Consider the following 15,541-nt stretch of genomic DNA (forward strand, 5'->3'; position numbering starts at 1 on the left):
AAAAAGAGACAGGTTTAAGGCCTCCAACATTAATGGTGAGTGGATGGTGAGCAGTATCCATTATCAAACACCAAAGATTTAAGTGTGGACTGTTATGATCCCAGCTCATGTTATTACTGGACAAGTCAGATCCCAGCCTAAAAGATGGCTTGATAGATCACATTTTTGAATATTTTTGCTATAATGAGATGGTCTTTCACTGAATCATAAGTACAAATGATGCAGATTTGGGTTTAATAACGAAGCCTATAATGCAAAAGGAAAGAAGATAAAATAGAATAAACAAAACCATTTACATATAACACAAATTTCAAGATCTCAGAACAACAGTAAAGTATAATTGCATTAACCTCAACAACAATCCCTTACAGCACTTATGCCAGAGAGAGAGATTCCTTCTCTTTCACCTCAGTAGGGTTTTATAAAGTCAGAAGAATTGAATTATAATTTAATACAGATTTATTGAATATCCATAGAATTTAACTGCCTTCAATTCCCCATCTTGAGAATCTAATAGCATCTTCCAGATGACTGCACACAACTGAGCTTACCATCAAATAACCTTCAGGGTTTTACCAAAAACATATGGTCTGGAATTTATAAACTAGCTACTTATGTTGCAGAAACGTTTTTCTGAATAGTTCAACACAATCTCCCTTTTCTTAGGAGCAACTGTTTCACACTTCTAGCTTCATGCAAGACTTCAGGGAAACTGCCCGAACTGAAACAAAAAAACAGCTTTTTTCCCAAAGCTATCTGTGGTTTCCCTGAATCCAAAAAATATTCAAAATCTTCGATCTGAAAGCCTAATAAAATACAATGCCTACTTTGTTCTCTTGTGAATGGTCACAATATAAACAGATCCCCATTTTCCCCTGATAGTTTCTCTCTCTACCGAATATGTTTTTAAAAAAATGATCACCATGGCTACAGAAGTACTTACAAGTTAATGACATAAAACTTTTGGCTACAATTTCAAACTTCAAAAATCCAAACCTAAATGATATTTATGCACTTAAATCACACATCACACACCTTGTATTGTAAGAGTTAGCAGGATCTAAGTTATTCAAAGTTGGATTTCTCTTATGCTTATACTTGAGAGAACCAGGCAGTATCTCATGATCAAACATTCATATGGTATCAGAAAACTTTAGATAGGAATCTACAATCTGAAGTCTGCTCCAAAAGTCCTCCAAGCTACAATGGGAAAGATTGCGCAAGGAGTTCTCATTGTTTGTACAGTCAGAATGATACTCAGATCATAACGGCAATAAAGAAAGAGAAGCTTCGAGTGTTAAGAAACAACTCAGCTGACAGGTAGCATGTATGCTTTCATGCACTTGACTTAATATACCTTGGCCTAAAATTCAATGGAAAAAAAAGTTGCAAACAATAAAATGGAAGATGGAGACTATTAATAGTGCTCCAAATCCAAAGGATGTGTGTAAGGTTACTTTTTTTCAGGTGTCATTCATTACTGATTTATTCAAGAAAGTTATGAAAAGGGAAAGATCGAAAGAACAACAAGATACAAATGGTGCACATATGAGAAGCTCGGCACACCACTCATTCATTATGACACAAATCACAACCTGAAACTAGTATATAATATTTCAAACTATTGAATTAGAGCAGCGATCAGCAATGTCATGAATAAGAGTCAAGGGAAACTCAGACCAAGAGTGACTGCAACTACACATAAACAGGAAAGGAAGTGCTTGTAATCATTTTAGGAATCAAAACAAGCATTCTACCAATCTTTGTTGGATAGAAACTTCACAATGCTAACAGATCACAAACCCTTAGTTGCTATTCTGGAATCAAATCTGACAGCATGGGGCTGCACACCTCTGATTGTATGACAACAATATGGAATATTAGAGTTTGAAAGAGAATGCTAATGCAATGTAAGAGAATTTAAAAGCAGTGAAGGTGCAAACTTAATGATTGGAGTAGCAGCTTACCATTTTCTAATTACACCAACTAAGGTTGCAGCTGAAACTCAGGAAGTATCACAAAAAGTTGTTTTGCAGGTGCAGCAGGTAATTAAGAAGGCAAATGGAATATTGTCCTTCATTGCTGGAGGGATAGAGTTTAAAAACATGTAGGTTATGTGGCAGCTGTATAGGGTGTTGGTGAGGCCACATCTGGCGTACTGTGTCCATTTTGGTCGCCCTACTTGAAAAAGGATGCAATGGCACTGGAGGGGGTGTAGAGGAGGTTAACTAGGTTGATTCAGGAATCGAGAGGACAGCCTTATGAGGAGAGATTGAGTAGAGTGGGACTATACTCATTGGAATTTAGAAGATTGGGGGGGGTCTTATAGAAACATATTAAATTATGAAGGGAATAGATATGGTAGAAGCAGGACAGTTGTTGCCACTGGCAGGTGAAACTAGATCTAGCCTCAAAGTAAAGGGAACAGATTTTGAACTAAGTTGAGGAGGAACTTCTTCACCCAGAGGGTTGTGAATCTGTGGAATTCCCTCAATGAGGTAGCAATTGAGGCTACCTCATAGAGGTAATGTTATTAATATTTTTAAGGCAAAGATAGATTTTTGAACAGTAAAAAATTAAAGGTGATGGTGAAAGAGGGGTTAAGTGGAGATAAGTCCACAAAAAAGATAAGTTATGAATAGTGGATCCGGCTTAATGCATCAGATGGCAAACCCCTCCTCCTATTTCTTACATTGTGTTCTTAAGGACTCATGTTGAAGAGAATCTCCAAACCGATACTGAATGGATGAAGAAAAGTTGACTGGTGTAGAGACATGGAACAGAAACCATTCCACAATGAGTCACTTTATAAGCAGTGCCACATCACATGGGGTCACAGACTGGTAGTATCTAGTTAGTTGGGAGAAGGGATTCTGGCCAAACACCACACTGAACATACAGGAGCAGTCAATATGAAACCCATAGCAAAAGATTTAATTTATTGGCCTGATTTGGATCATGACCTGGAATCACTGGTAAGCAAATGCACTCATTTCCAAAAATGTAAAAATGAGCTACCAAAAATACTTCAGAGTCGTGATCATGGCTAACTCGACCAATTCAAAGCATTCATGTAGACTTTCATGAAAAGAAAAATTACAATAACAATTCTCATGGACCAGACCAAACCCCTTCAAAACATATCAAGGAGGTGCTTTAGACGCTAACTTTGGTCATTTTTTAAGAGGAAAGTGTAAGGTACTGCATTCCAGGTGTGATTTGATTAGTCAAACTACTAGACTTTAAGCAAAACAACTTTATTTGTACACTCTAGTTAGAACAAACAAAAAAATTGCCATAATTTTAACTCTATCAAAATACTTAACAAATGATATATTATTTAACTGCTACTCATGAACTGTTCCAATATAGCAGCATTCTTTAAACCCACACACAGAAGCTGCTGGAAAAACTCAGCAGGTCTGACAGCATCTGTGATGAGAAATCAGAGTTAACATTTCAGGTCCGGTGACCCTTCCTCTGAACGCAGCAGCTTCAATTCCAAAAAACCCAACTTCAACAGCTGAAAGCAAAAACTAAAACCCTGGGTCTGTGACAGCCTGATTCCAGTCACTCATGCTTCTTTTGTCTATTTAAAAAAAAACCTGAAGCTTTTTATTCTGCTTTCCATGGAGCAGACACCTCAGCATCAAATTTACAACAGCCCTCTTCATGAGAAACAGGACAGAACAAATTCCTCCTAAAGGCACATATCATCACACAGTTTATTGAAGTGCATCAAAGTAAAACATGAGTCCAAACAGCAACTTCTAATGAAGAACAGACAAGCTCAAGTTTGAATGTGAGAGGGGTGAGATTTAAAAGGGATCTGAGAGGTAATCTTTTCACACAGAGGGGTGTGTGTATGGATGAGCTGCCAGAGGGAGTGGTGGAGGCGGGTTTAATTACAACATTTAAAAGGCATCTGGATATGTACATGAACAGGAAGGGTTTAGAGGCATACGGGCCAAATGCTGGCAAATGGGAATAGGTCAGATTGGGATGTCTGGTCAGCACAGATGAGTTGGACTGAAGGGTCTGTTTCCATACTGCATGACTCTAGGACTCTATTACCTGAGGAGCTAGCGTTAGATATGAGCCCCCATTTCAATCTGTTGCATTCCAAAATTTCATCAAGTAAAATAGTATCAAACATATTTTCATTCATCCTTATCATCTGGCATTGTCAGCTGAAAGATCTATCAGGATAGCTCAAGAAGCATTTAGGAAACAAACACTGTATGGATGTTGAAAACTGAGTATGAAACAGCTAATTTTCTGGTGAAGTACAGAACTCCAAACACCACCAAACATAGCTTCTGATAAGGCAAAAGTTTAGGAACACGTCTGAGTCTGAGTACAAACTTTACTGTCAAAGGGGACCACAAATGGTTCTATCAAAAACATCAGTTCAATGCAAACAAAAAGTAATTCACTTCCAGTCAAGCATCTGTGTGTTCTGAAACCCCAAACCCTCTTCTCTCCACACAGCGCATAAGCAATGCCAGTGGCATATGGGAAATGGAGAAGGTGGCTGAGCATCTAAAATATGCTGGGTTGAAATTGACAGAAAAGTGAGAAATATGAATCTTCCTGATTCCAGCTAAAAATAAATGAAAATATGAGTACAATCTATTTACCATGAGCTCATGCCAAAATTTAAACCAGATTAGACTTCAGAATCTGAAGGACAGATTTCTAATAAAGAAATTAATATGGACAAATTTCTAACAAAGTTATACAACCTAGGCAGGTAGATCAAAACATTGAGCAACCACAATCATCTACTGTATCAATCCGTGAGTTAATAACAGACTGCACAGATCAAGTAGAATGTATAGTCCAAGATCAGGTGCTCTGTCTGTGTGAACATGTGGAGCTAAACATTGACATATTAGCTCCTGGCACTCGGAGTAGTTACAACAGTTGGAAACAAACAGGTCCTGTCATGTGAGATGGAAATATTTAACAGGCATCTCACATCTCAAAATGGGCATATGAAAGATCTACTGACTGCATTAGCCCAGTAACACAGGAACAGGTGTAGGCCACTCAATCTCTCAAACCTGTTCTGCCATTCAGTGAGATCATGATTGATCACCAACGCATATTGACCAAATTGACTTTATACCTTTGCCTCTCCAAGATAAATTGATCTCAGACTTAAAAGTTTCCAATATCTATTGCTTTTTGTGGTGAATACTCTACACTTCTACCATCCTTTGCACAAAGATGCTTCCTCATCTATTTCCTTCCACTACCAGAAGGTTACTATCCATCTGATGAAGTGATATTGACCTGAAGCATTAACTCTTGATGATACATGACCTGCTGAGCCCTTCCAGTATTTTCTAGTTTTAATTATCTTACAAATCCAAGTTGGTTTTCTCTAAATAGCCTATATTTCTCTGTCATTCTTCCCTTAATTGCAAATTTCAATATCATTCAAATAACAGAATTTTGAACAATTTTATCCTTAGGTCTGTTATTTAAATAGACTGTTATAATGTGTATTAACTTAAATAATTAATAGTAATTTTCTCATTTAAAGAATAAACAGATTGTTCCTCTTTAAAAGTTGTATTCTGTACAATTTAGGAATGTAGAAGCAGGAGTAAATCAGAGTCAAAAGATGTGGCGCTGGAAAAGTACATGCTGCCTGACCTGCTGTGCTTTTCCAGCACCACACTTTTTGACTCTGATCTCCAGCATCTGCAATTGTGCGGCAGGTGGCACAGTGGTTAGCACTGCTGCCTCACAGCGCCAGAGACCCGGGTTCAATTCCCACCTCAGGCGACTAACTGTGTGGAGTTTGCACGTTCTCCCCGTGTCTGCGTGGGTTTCCTCCGGGTGCTCCGGTTTCCTCCCACAGTCCAAAGATGTGCAGGTCAGGTGAATTGGCCATGCTAAAATTGCTCGTAGTGTTAGGTAAGGGGTAGATGTAGGGGTTTGGGTGGGTTGCGCTTCGGTGGGGCGGTGTGGACTTGTTGGGCCGAAGGGTCTGTTTCCACACTGTAAGTAATCTAATCTAATCCTCATTTTCTCCTCAGCAGGAATAAATCACTCTACTCTTTGAGCTTGTTCTGCCATTCTTTAGTCTTAAGTATACATTTAAGTATAGTTTTAAGTATACATCCCTGCCTATCTCCATAACTCTGAAATCCTTGACTATCGAAAATCTACCAAACACTATCTTGAATAAATTCAATGACCTCATCTCCATTGTTTTGGAGAAAGAAAATTTGACAGACTAACAATTCACTGAGAGGAAGAAAATCTCATCTCTGTCCTATAAAGGATGATCTCTTATTTTGAAGCTGTGCTCTGTGTTCCAATTTTGCCCATGAAAGGAAACATCAAACATTAGCTATGCTTAGTAAGTCCCCTCAGAATCTTATATATTTCAATAAGGTCATCACTCATTCTTCTAAACTGTGACAGGTAAAGTCTCAACTTGTTGAACATTTTTACATAAGTCCTTCATTCTTGGAATGACATGAATGCATTTCTTCTGAACTACTTCTAATGCTAATATATCCTTTTCCAAATAAGGAGACTGAAATTAGACATCCTCTGAATGTGGCCTCATCAAGACCATATATAGCCACAGGAAAACTTTGTTTCTATTGTATTCTATTTATTTTCAGAAATTAAAGCCTTTTGCATATTTCACGTTTTTTTTAGATTCTTGCATTACCAGTTTTTACAATTTCAATTTTGCTTTAAGCAAAAGAAAATGCAAACCCCAACTTGCATTTTCAGGAAATACAAAGAACAAAGAAAATTTACAGTCGAGGAACAGGCCCTTTGGCCCTCCAAGCCTGAGCCGATCCAAATGTACTGTCTGAACCTGTCGGTCAATTCCTAAGCATCTGTATCCCTCTGCTCCCCACCTACTCATGCATCTTAAATGAATCTACTGTGCCTGCCTCTACCACCTCTGCTGGCAATGCATTCCAAGTGCCCACCACCCTCTGTATGAAGTTCTTGCCGCATGTATCCCTCTTAAACATTTCACCTCTCACCTTGAAAGCATGACGTCTCATTATTGAATCCTTCACCCTGGGAAAAAGCTTGTCTCTATCCACCCTGTCTATATCTTCCATGATTTTGTAAACCTCAAATCAGGTCCCCCCTCAATCTCCTTTTTTCTAGTGAAAATTAACCTAACCCACTCAACCTCTCTTCATAGCTAGAACCTTCCATACCAGGCAACATCCTCATAAACCTTCTCTGCACCCTATCCAAAGCGTCCAATTCCTTTTGGTAATGTGGCGCCCAGAACTGTACACAGTATTGTAAATGCAGCCAAACCAATTCAGAGAATTCAAAAGGTATCATTTTAGAATCAGTGCCAGTAGCAATAAGATTATTATTTAATAAACCAGATCATCAATTTACATCTCGTTATTTAAAAGAATGAACTAACCTGCGCCATCTGGAGTGATGGTTCCTAATTTAACTGCCAAAGGGTAACCTGTCTCACGGTAATGTTGGAGAGCATGTCCATTTCCACCACTGCCGTCAAAGAACCATTTCCCACATAATATGGTGCCATCTGTCAGATTTAGCCAAAGATTCTCCCTCAGGTCACACCAGGCACATTTCCAGCCACTGTGACAAATTGTGAAAGGATAAGAAATATCAGTAATCAGTCCTTGCTTTTCCAAATACATGCAAATGACAACACACTGATGTAAGCAACACTGTATGTTCTCACTTCATAAATAAAGTCAGTGGTTTGGAAAATATGTTCAATAATAGGACAGTTCTGCAGCAGTGCCATTCCCAGATCCATCAATCACTTTGGAACATTCGAACATGGCCAATCAGGAATTAAAAACATTAATGAGGACTATGAAACCATTGTTGACTTTTGGAAAAAAACATCTGGTTCAATAATGTTCTTGAGGGAAGGAACCTGGTCTGGCCTACATAGCTACAGTAGCCTCTGTAGCCTCCAGAGCTATCAACTGCCCTCTGCTATTATGGATGGACAAAATGTGCTGGTGTGGCCAGTGACCCACATTCCAAGAATGAATAAAATATAAATTAGAGGCAATTATCAGTCCACAAAAATATACCATGCATAGAGTTGATAAATAGCATAATAATACCTATGAATGAGAAAGTGGTGACAAAATATAATATTCTATTTCATAATTTAAAAACATTTCAATTATATCATGTACAGTAACCCCTTCCTCAGAAATATTGAGGAAAAGCTAAGGAAGAAATAGCAGGTTGGTAGTGCCACAATCAAATGCTGTACAAAGTGCTATTTAAACATGATTTGGCTGGTGTCAGAAATTCAAATGCACAATTGCACTCCAGAGACTTGAGCACAAAACTTATCTTGTACAGCACTCTCAGTAATGCCGTTAACTGGATGTGCAAATGAACCAGGGTCCCTTACTCCCTCAGAGATATATGCAAAAGATCCTTTAATATTTTTCAAAGAGAAGGAGTGCTGTCTTAGGCATTCTTTATTTCTCAATCAGGATCATTTAGATTAGCTTTTCTTACCACAGTGTCATTTATAAAATCTTGCTCTGCTGACATTACCTATTGGATCTTCCTGTGTTAAGAACAGTGTCCATACTTCAAAACTACTTAATTGGCTGGGAAAGCCTTTTGAATTGTTCCATTGGTCAAAACATTTTTTTTGTCAAATAATTTAGTTATGAAACTAGGTGAACAAAACTCTCTGGGGACATCAAGGAAGTATTATCAATTTTAAATGTTATCATATTTCATCTTGTCACATTTCATGAAAAGTTATTTAAAAAATTATGATTTCATATCTGAACAGTACTCAGAACAAATGAAAATGAAGACTGGCTCATTCACAGCTCATGTTTAAGGTAGGTAAGGTGTTGACCTGGGTGGAATACGGACTCCATTATCCAGTTGTTGAAGATTATTCTCATGTTTTGAGTCTTTAAGTTCCTCTTCCCATGATTCAGAATCCTGTTTTTCAAATGGAGACCTTGCAGCTAGGACAGCATCACATGCTATTGTTACCTGGTGGGGTGGATATAAGAATAAGTCAAAAAAATGACTCAATAAAGAGTCTCAAAATAAAATTCACAACCTTTTATGACCAACTTCAAAGATTCTTTTTTGGAACTCTGTCAGAGATTACTTTCCAAGATAATATATCAAGACAACTTAAGAAAAGGGTTTCTTTTTAGCAATGCACCTGTTCAAAATCACCATTTTGACACTGTTGAGCCTCCACGTCCACTGAGACTATCTATACTATAGTGTTCAGTGTCTTTCAATATTCTGTTCACTGCTGGTTTATTTTAAATGCTGCAGTTGTCACAGATACTGAGACTAGTTATAATGATACCATACAATCAGAATGGGCTCAGATATGTCTGGTAAGCTCAATAGTTAGTATGCTGCAGTTAATTTCAGTTTTCCTTTGGAGCACACTAAAATCAAACTCAGAATTCACACTTCACAGAAGCCTCTGGAAAATATTGTATTTAAGGTTAGTTACTGGTTTCTCAGGTTCCTAAATTATGCTTACAGTGGAGTTCTGACAATGTTTAATCTTGGTCTCCTATTATCCATGGTTATACAGTAACATACGCTAGAAAGAACATGAGTAGAACAGAATTGCATTCACTTCCCATGCTCCAGATCAGCAAACAACCTCCATCCACCTTTTTTTTCATTTACAATGAACATGTCATCAGTGTTGGAATGACAAATAAAAATGGAAATATCACAGATATTTTTCTGATGCTTTGCATTAATATGCAAGATGCATATTTAGGAAATACAAATTAATGTTACATGCAGGTCATGAACCCTCTATTCTGCAGGACAGGTCCCCAGTTTCCTATCTTGCTACAATGAATGTTAAATCTAAGCTATGTAATTTCTGATTTAACAATTTGTTCTGAATTGCTTACATACTTTCCAGAACAAATGTTTTTCATAGTAACTGACACAGAATAAAAACAGCTGTACATCGTTTTGTGGAAAATAATTATCTTTTCATTTTTTCTCTGCTAGCAAAGGTGCAGCGAAAATAAGTTTACTGGCTGACACACTATGGAAAGCATTGGTGCATTGGTCATATACTCAGACCAGTTAGAGGATGTTGTGAAGAAACATTGTAATTTCAATCACATCAAGCTAATAAAAGGTAAACAAATAAAGTTTGTGAGAAGATTTGTAGCTCGGGTGATCGTTGTTGTGGTTCTGTTTGCCAAGCTGGGAATTTGTGTTGCAGACGTTTCGTCCCCTGTCTAGGTGACACCCTCCACTATAAATGTCGGAGGAAACAACACAGAAGCGCTTCGCAGGAGGCTCCTAAGCCCTGAGGATGTCACCTAGACAGGGGACAAAACGTCTGCAACACAAATTCCCAGCTCGGCGAACAGAACCACAACGGTAAACAAATAAGTTTGGTTTTTGCCTCAGTTTGTTCCACTAAGGAACACTGATTTATGCAACTGTCAGATTTGGATGTGTGCAACACAATTCTCTTGGATTGAAATCCATTGATTTTCTATAACTGTGAAGAATTCAATGTATCACCACAGCAGTGGGACTGTAATAAACAATCCTTCCCTGAACATAATGATTTCTCTCCTCCTTAATACATACTTTAGTTCTTTGCTTTGTCTCTACATGAATACTCAATCTCTGAGGCACACCTGGCGCATTTAGAAAGTCATAATCATTTGAGGTCAAGAATGATGAAAAAGCTGAAGATGGTGCAGTGCATATTGTTGCTAAAGAGTCAGTGATCAGACATTGAATTAACAAAGTTGCTGTAACTAAAGCGAGGTCCTAAACTACTGTGATATTAAATGGGATTGTGCTATTAGTGTAACACATTCTGATTGAACTAGTCAACTCTGGGTTATGCTAAATTGTCACCGAAAAATGTGTTGCTGGAAAAGCACAGCAGGTCAGGCAGCATCCAAGGAGCAGGAGAATCGATGTTTCGGGCATAAGCCCTTCTTCAGGAATGAGGAAGGTGTGCCAAGCAGGCCAAGATAAAAAGTAGGGAGGAGGGACTTGGGGGAGGGGTGTTGGGAATGCGATAGGTGGAAGGAAGTTAAGGTGAGGGTGATATGCCGGAGAGGGGGTGGGGGTGGAGAGGTCGGGAAGAAGATTGCAGGTCAAGAAGGCGGTGCTGAGTCCGAGGGTTGGGACTGAGATAAGGTGGGGAAATGAGGAAGCTGGAGAAATCCTCGGACTCAGCACCGCCTTCTTGACCTGCAATCTTCTTCCCGACCTCTCCGCCCCCACCCCCTCTCCAGCCTATCACCCTCACCTTAACCTCCTTCCACCTATTGCATTCCCAACACCCTTCCCCCAAGTCCCTCCTCCCTACCTTTTATCTTAGCCTGCTCGGCACACCTTCCTCATCCCTGAAGAAGGGCTTATGCCCGGAACATCGATTCTCCTGCTCCTTGGATGCTGCCTGACCTGCTGCGCTTTTCCAGCAACACATTTTTCAGCTCTGATCTCCAGCATCTGCAGTCCTCACTTTCTTCTATGCTAAATTGTCGTAAACTGAATGGCTACCATGGCAAAGCCCACTCACGCCTTATAGTGAGATTCACCTTCGTTTGCTAAACAAACTCATTAGTTTGCAGACAAGTGAATAGATTGCATTACTATCAGAACATAGCAGATGTGCTTCAACAGAATGTTTTATTTTGGAGATAGAATGGAAAAGAATGTAAACAAATGATGACTGACTCAAGTTGTCTATCAGTTTTAAACAACTCTGTTAAATATGACTCAACACAAATTGATTCAGCATACATATTGATGTCATCCATAGTTCAGCTCGAACCTCTGATTCAGAAGAATGTGTGTTTGAGTCTACTTTGGTACAGAAAGCAAGAGAGGCATGCTAGTGCAGTATTGTGAGGGTGCTGTACTGTTGGAGGGGCCAACTTTCAGAGGAAATGTTAAAATGACAGTCTTTCACCTCTCATATGCGGATATAAAAGATCCCATGGCACTTTTCTAAAGGAGAACAGAGGAATTATCCTTAGAATCCTCACAAGCAGTTATCTCTCAATCTACATCGAAAAGAAAAGATTGTTCACACTCCACCACATTGCTGTTTGTCGGAACTTGTGGTGCGCACATTGGTTTCTGCCTTTCTCACATTTCACACACTTCAAAAGTAATTAATTGGCAGTAAAGTGCTTTGAAATGTTGGTACTTCTGCAAGCTTTTATATAAATTCAAGTCTTTATTTCTAAAGTATTTTATTTAAAATCTAAATTTACTTTACTATATTTAATCTCACATTATTTGTTATAGATTTAAGGTAAGAGGGGAAAGATTTAAAAGGGACCTAAGGGGCAAGTTTTTCATGCAGACGGTGGTGCATATATTGATGGAAGTGGTGGAGGTTGGTAAAATTACAACACAAAAGGCATCTGGATGGATATATGAATAAGAAGAGTTTAGAATAGGACTAGATTTATTTAGGATATGTGGTCGGCATGGCCGAGTTGGACAAAAGGGTCTGTTTCCATGCTGTACGTCTCTATGACTCTAAAAGACATTTCTATACCTATTGACATCAAATTTAAGCCTTTAAAACAACGGCACAAATTAAAATTCTGCAGATAGTTAATGAAACACAATGAGGAATTTACAAGAGCTAGGGGTGTGATGGATGACAGCTGTGGGAAGGAAGAAGCAAACCACAGATACAGTCAGGCAGATGGGTTACTACCAGGAAAGATAGGAGAGGGTGGCAGGTCCCACAGGAATCTCCTGTGGCTACTCCCAGCCCAAACAAGTATGCTGTTTTGGAAAATGTAGAGGGTGATGAACTCTCAGGGGAATGTAGCAAAGATTTCTGCTACTGAGACTGTCTCTAATGTAGCAAGGGGTATATCAGGTTCCAAGCAATCGATTCTGATAGGGACTCTCCAGTCAGAGGCACAGACAGCGAGAAATCAGAATGCAATGGTAGGTGAGAACAAGGGGACCCTTTCACTGTTGTGGGGCTGACATCTCAGGGTACACTCCATGAGCACCAGCCTCACACACTCCATGCCCATGGACACTGCATCCAATATATGCCAACCTCAAAGAATCCTCATGGCACACTCTCATGATCCATAGCATGCCTCTACACTCAGTGCATGAGCTAAGGTTGCAATTGTAATTGTTACCATTGTAATGCTGCAGCAAGGAAACAATGTTCTCAGGGACACACACCCAGCTCATGGACTGGGCCATGCAGTATCTCTGAGGAGAAAGTGAGGACTGCAGATGCTGGAGATCAGAGCTGAAAATGTGTTACTGGAAAAGCGCTGCAGGCCAGGCAGCATCCAAGGAGCAGGAGAATCGACGTTTCGGGCATGAGCCCTTCTTCAGGAATCATTCCTGAAGAAGGGCTCATGCCCGAAACGTCAATTCTCCTGCTCCTTGGATGCTGCCTGACCTGCTGCGCTTTTCCAGCAACACATTTTCAATTCAACAAGGTTCCTCATGGTAGACTGGTTAGATCACACAGAAATATAGGGAGAACCAGCCACTTGGATACAGAACTGGCTAAAAGATAAAAAGACAGAGAGTGGTGGTGAAGGATTGCTTTTCAGACTGGAGGCATGTGACCAACAGTGTGTTAAAAGGATTGATGCTGGGGCCACTGCTTTTCATCATTTATATGAATGATTTGGATGTGAACATTGGAGATATAGTTAGTAAGTTTGCAGACGACATCAAAATTGAAGGTATAGTGGACAGCGAAGAAGGTGACTTCAGAGTACAATGGGATCTTGATCAGATGGGCCAATGGGCAGATGAAGTTTAATTTCGATAAATGTGAGGTGCTACATTTTGGAAAGGCAAATCAGGGCAGGAGTTATACACTTAATAATAAGGTCCTGGGGAGTGTTACTGAAGAAAGAGAACTTGGAGTGCAGGTTAATAGTTCCCTGAAAATGGACTCGCAGGTAGATAGGAGAGTGAAGAAGACGTTTGGTATGCTTGCCTTTATTGGTCAGTGCATTGAGTATAGGCGTTGGGAGGTTATGTTGTGGCTGTACAGAACATTGGTTAGGCCACCTTTTGAATACTGCATGCAATTCTGGTCTCCCTGCTTTGGAAAGATGTTGTGAAACTTGAAAGGGTTCAGAAAAACATTTACAAGGATGTTGCCAAGGTTGGAGGGTTTGAGCTATAAGAAGACGCTGAATAGGCTGGGACTATCTTCTCTGGAGCATCAGAGGCAGAGGGAAAACCTTTTAGAGGTTCATAAAATCTTGAGGGGCCTGGATAGGGTAAATAGGCAGTTCTTTTCCCCAGGGTGGGTAAGTTCAAAACTAGAGGGCATAGCTTTAAGGTGGGAGGGAAATTATTTAAAAGGGACCCAAGGGGCAACGTTTTAACCCAGAGGGTGGTGTGTGTATGGAACGAGGTGCCAGAGGAAGTGGTGGAGGTTGGCACAATTACAACATTTACAAGGCATCTGGCTGGGTATATGAATAGGAAGGGTTTAGAGGGATATGGGCCAAATGCTGGCAAATGGGACTATACTAATTTAGGATATCTGATCGGCACGGACAAGTTGGACCAAAGGGTCTGACTCTGTGCTGCACAGCTCTATGACTCTAAATCCGTAGTCAAATCATAAAAAGAAACTTGGGTAACTTTGACTTGTGTATGAAAAATTGTTCCCTTTAATTATGTATCACATTTTTTGTTGCTATTAGTATCTCTGCTATAACAGGATCAGCCTGTTGAGGCTAAAAACAGTAGTCTTTCTCCTCTCTATCCCAAATGTACTGAAGCTTGAGACTGTAAAGAGATAAACAATAGATGCTGCTGCACAAACTCACTGACCAGTGCTGGCAACTCCTCTATGTTTGGCAAAGGAATTTCATAGTGGTCAGGAAATATAACAAGTTTCGCTTCATCTTCGTATTCATAATCTTCATTGTTGAGGTCTTCATTCTTCTCCAGTTCTAAGAAAAAAAAACAAGATTAAAACAAAACTAATGCATTTCTGATTATTCATTTATTCAACCCAACATTTTACGAGGAGGGCTCTGCATGCCTTCTCACTTCATTTAAATTTATTACAAAAAGTGGATGTCACTTCAATCCAGAAAAATTATAATGACACAAGAATAGAATAGGGTAATTTATTCCATCAGCATTCATCCCATTATTTCTGTAATCTCTGACCAGGATGACAAATATCCTATAAATGGAACAAAACCTGAATGCAGGAGATAAAGACTCAAACACCATGCAATTTTAGTGTGCATGGCCATTGAAAGACAGGAGTAAATTTGCAATGTAATTGATATGGAAAATCATGTCAAAATAGAAATATCAAGAACTAGAACTATTGCTCGCAACATTCTGACTTTAATTTGTAGTTTAAATACCACACCAGTTAAATCGATACAATACTTCCCTGCATTCCAATTCTCAATTATTTTACAGAGTGTGGTGACATAGCAACATGTGATAAAAATAGCATTTGTTTCTGTCTGCAAATATTAATATTCGACATCTGCTGACATGT

At 39.2% G+C, this 15,541-nt stretch overlaps 1 protein-coding gene across 4 annotated transcripts in view; it reads right to left on the bottom strand.

Annotated features, from left to right (window-relative positions):
• usp13 (ubiquitin specific peptidase 13) overlaps nucleotides 1–15,541 on the bottom strand; it is a 110,800-nt gene that overhangs the window by 50,673 nt on the left and 44,586 nt on the right. For all 4 annotated transcript variants that reach the window (XM_072572570.1, XM_072572567.1, XM_072572571.1 and 1 more), the window contains exons 4-6: nucleotides 14,851–14,972; nucleotides 8,882–9,024; nucleotides 7,430–7,614 (exon numbers count right to left, since the gene is read on the bottom strand). In XM_072572570.1, the coding sequence (XP_072428671.1) occupies nucleotides 7,430–7,614; nucleotides 8,882–9,024; nucleotides 14,851–14,972 (450 nt within the window). The remainder of the gene's footprint in view (nucleotides 1–7,429; nucleotides 7,615–8,881; nucleotides 9,025–14,850; nucleotides 14,973–15,541) is intronic.

Source organism: Chiloscyllium punctatum, chromosome 6 (assembly GCF_047496795.1).
Source record: "Chiloscyllium punctatum isolate Juve2018m chromosome 6, sChiPun1.3, whole genome shotgun sequence".
Lineage (NCBI taxonomy): Eukaryota > Metazoa > Chordata > Chondrichthyes > Orectolobiformes > Hemiscylliidae > Chiloscyllium > Chiloscyllium punctatum.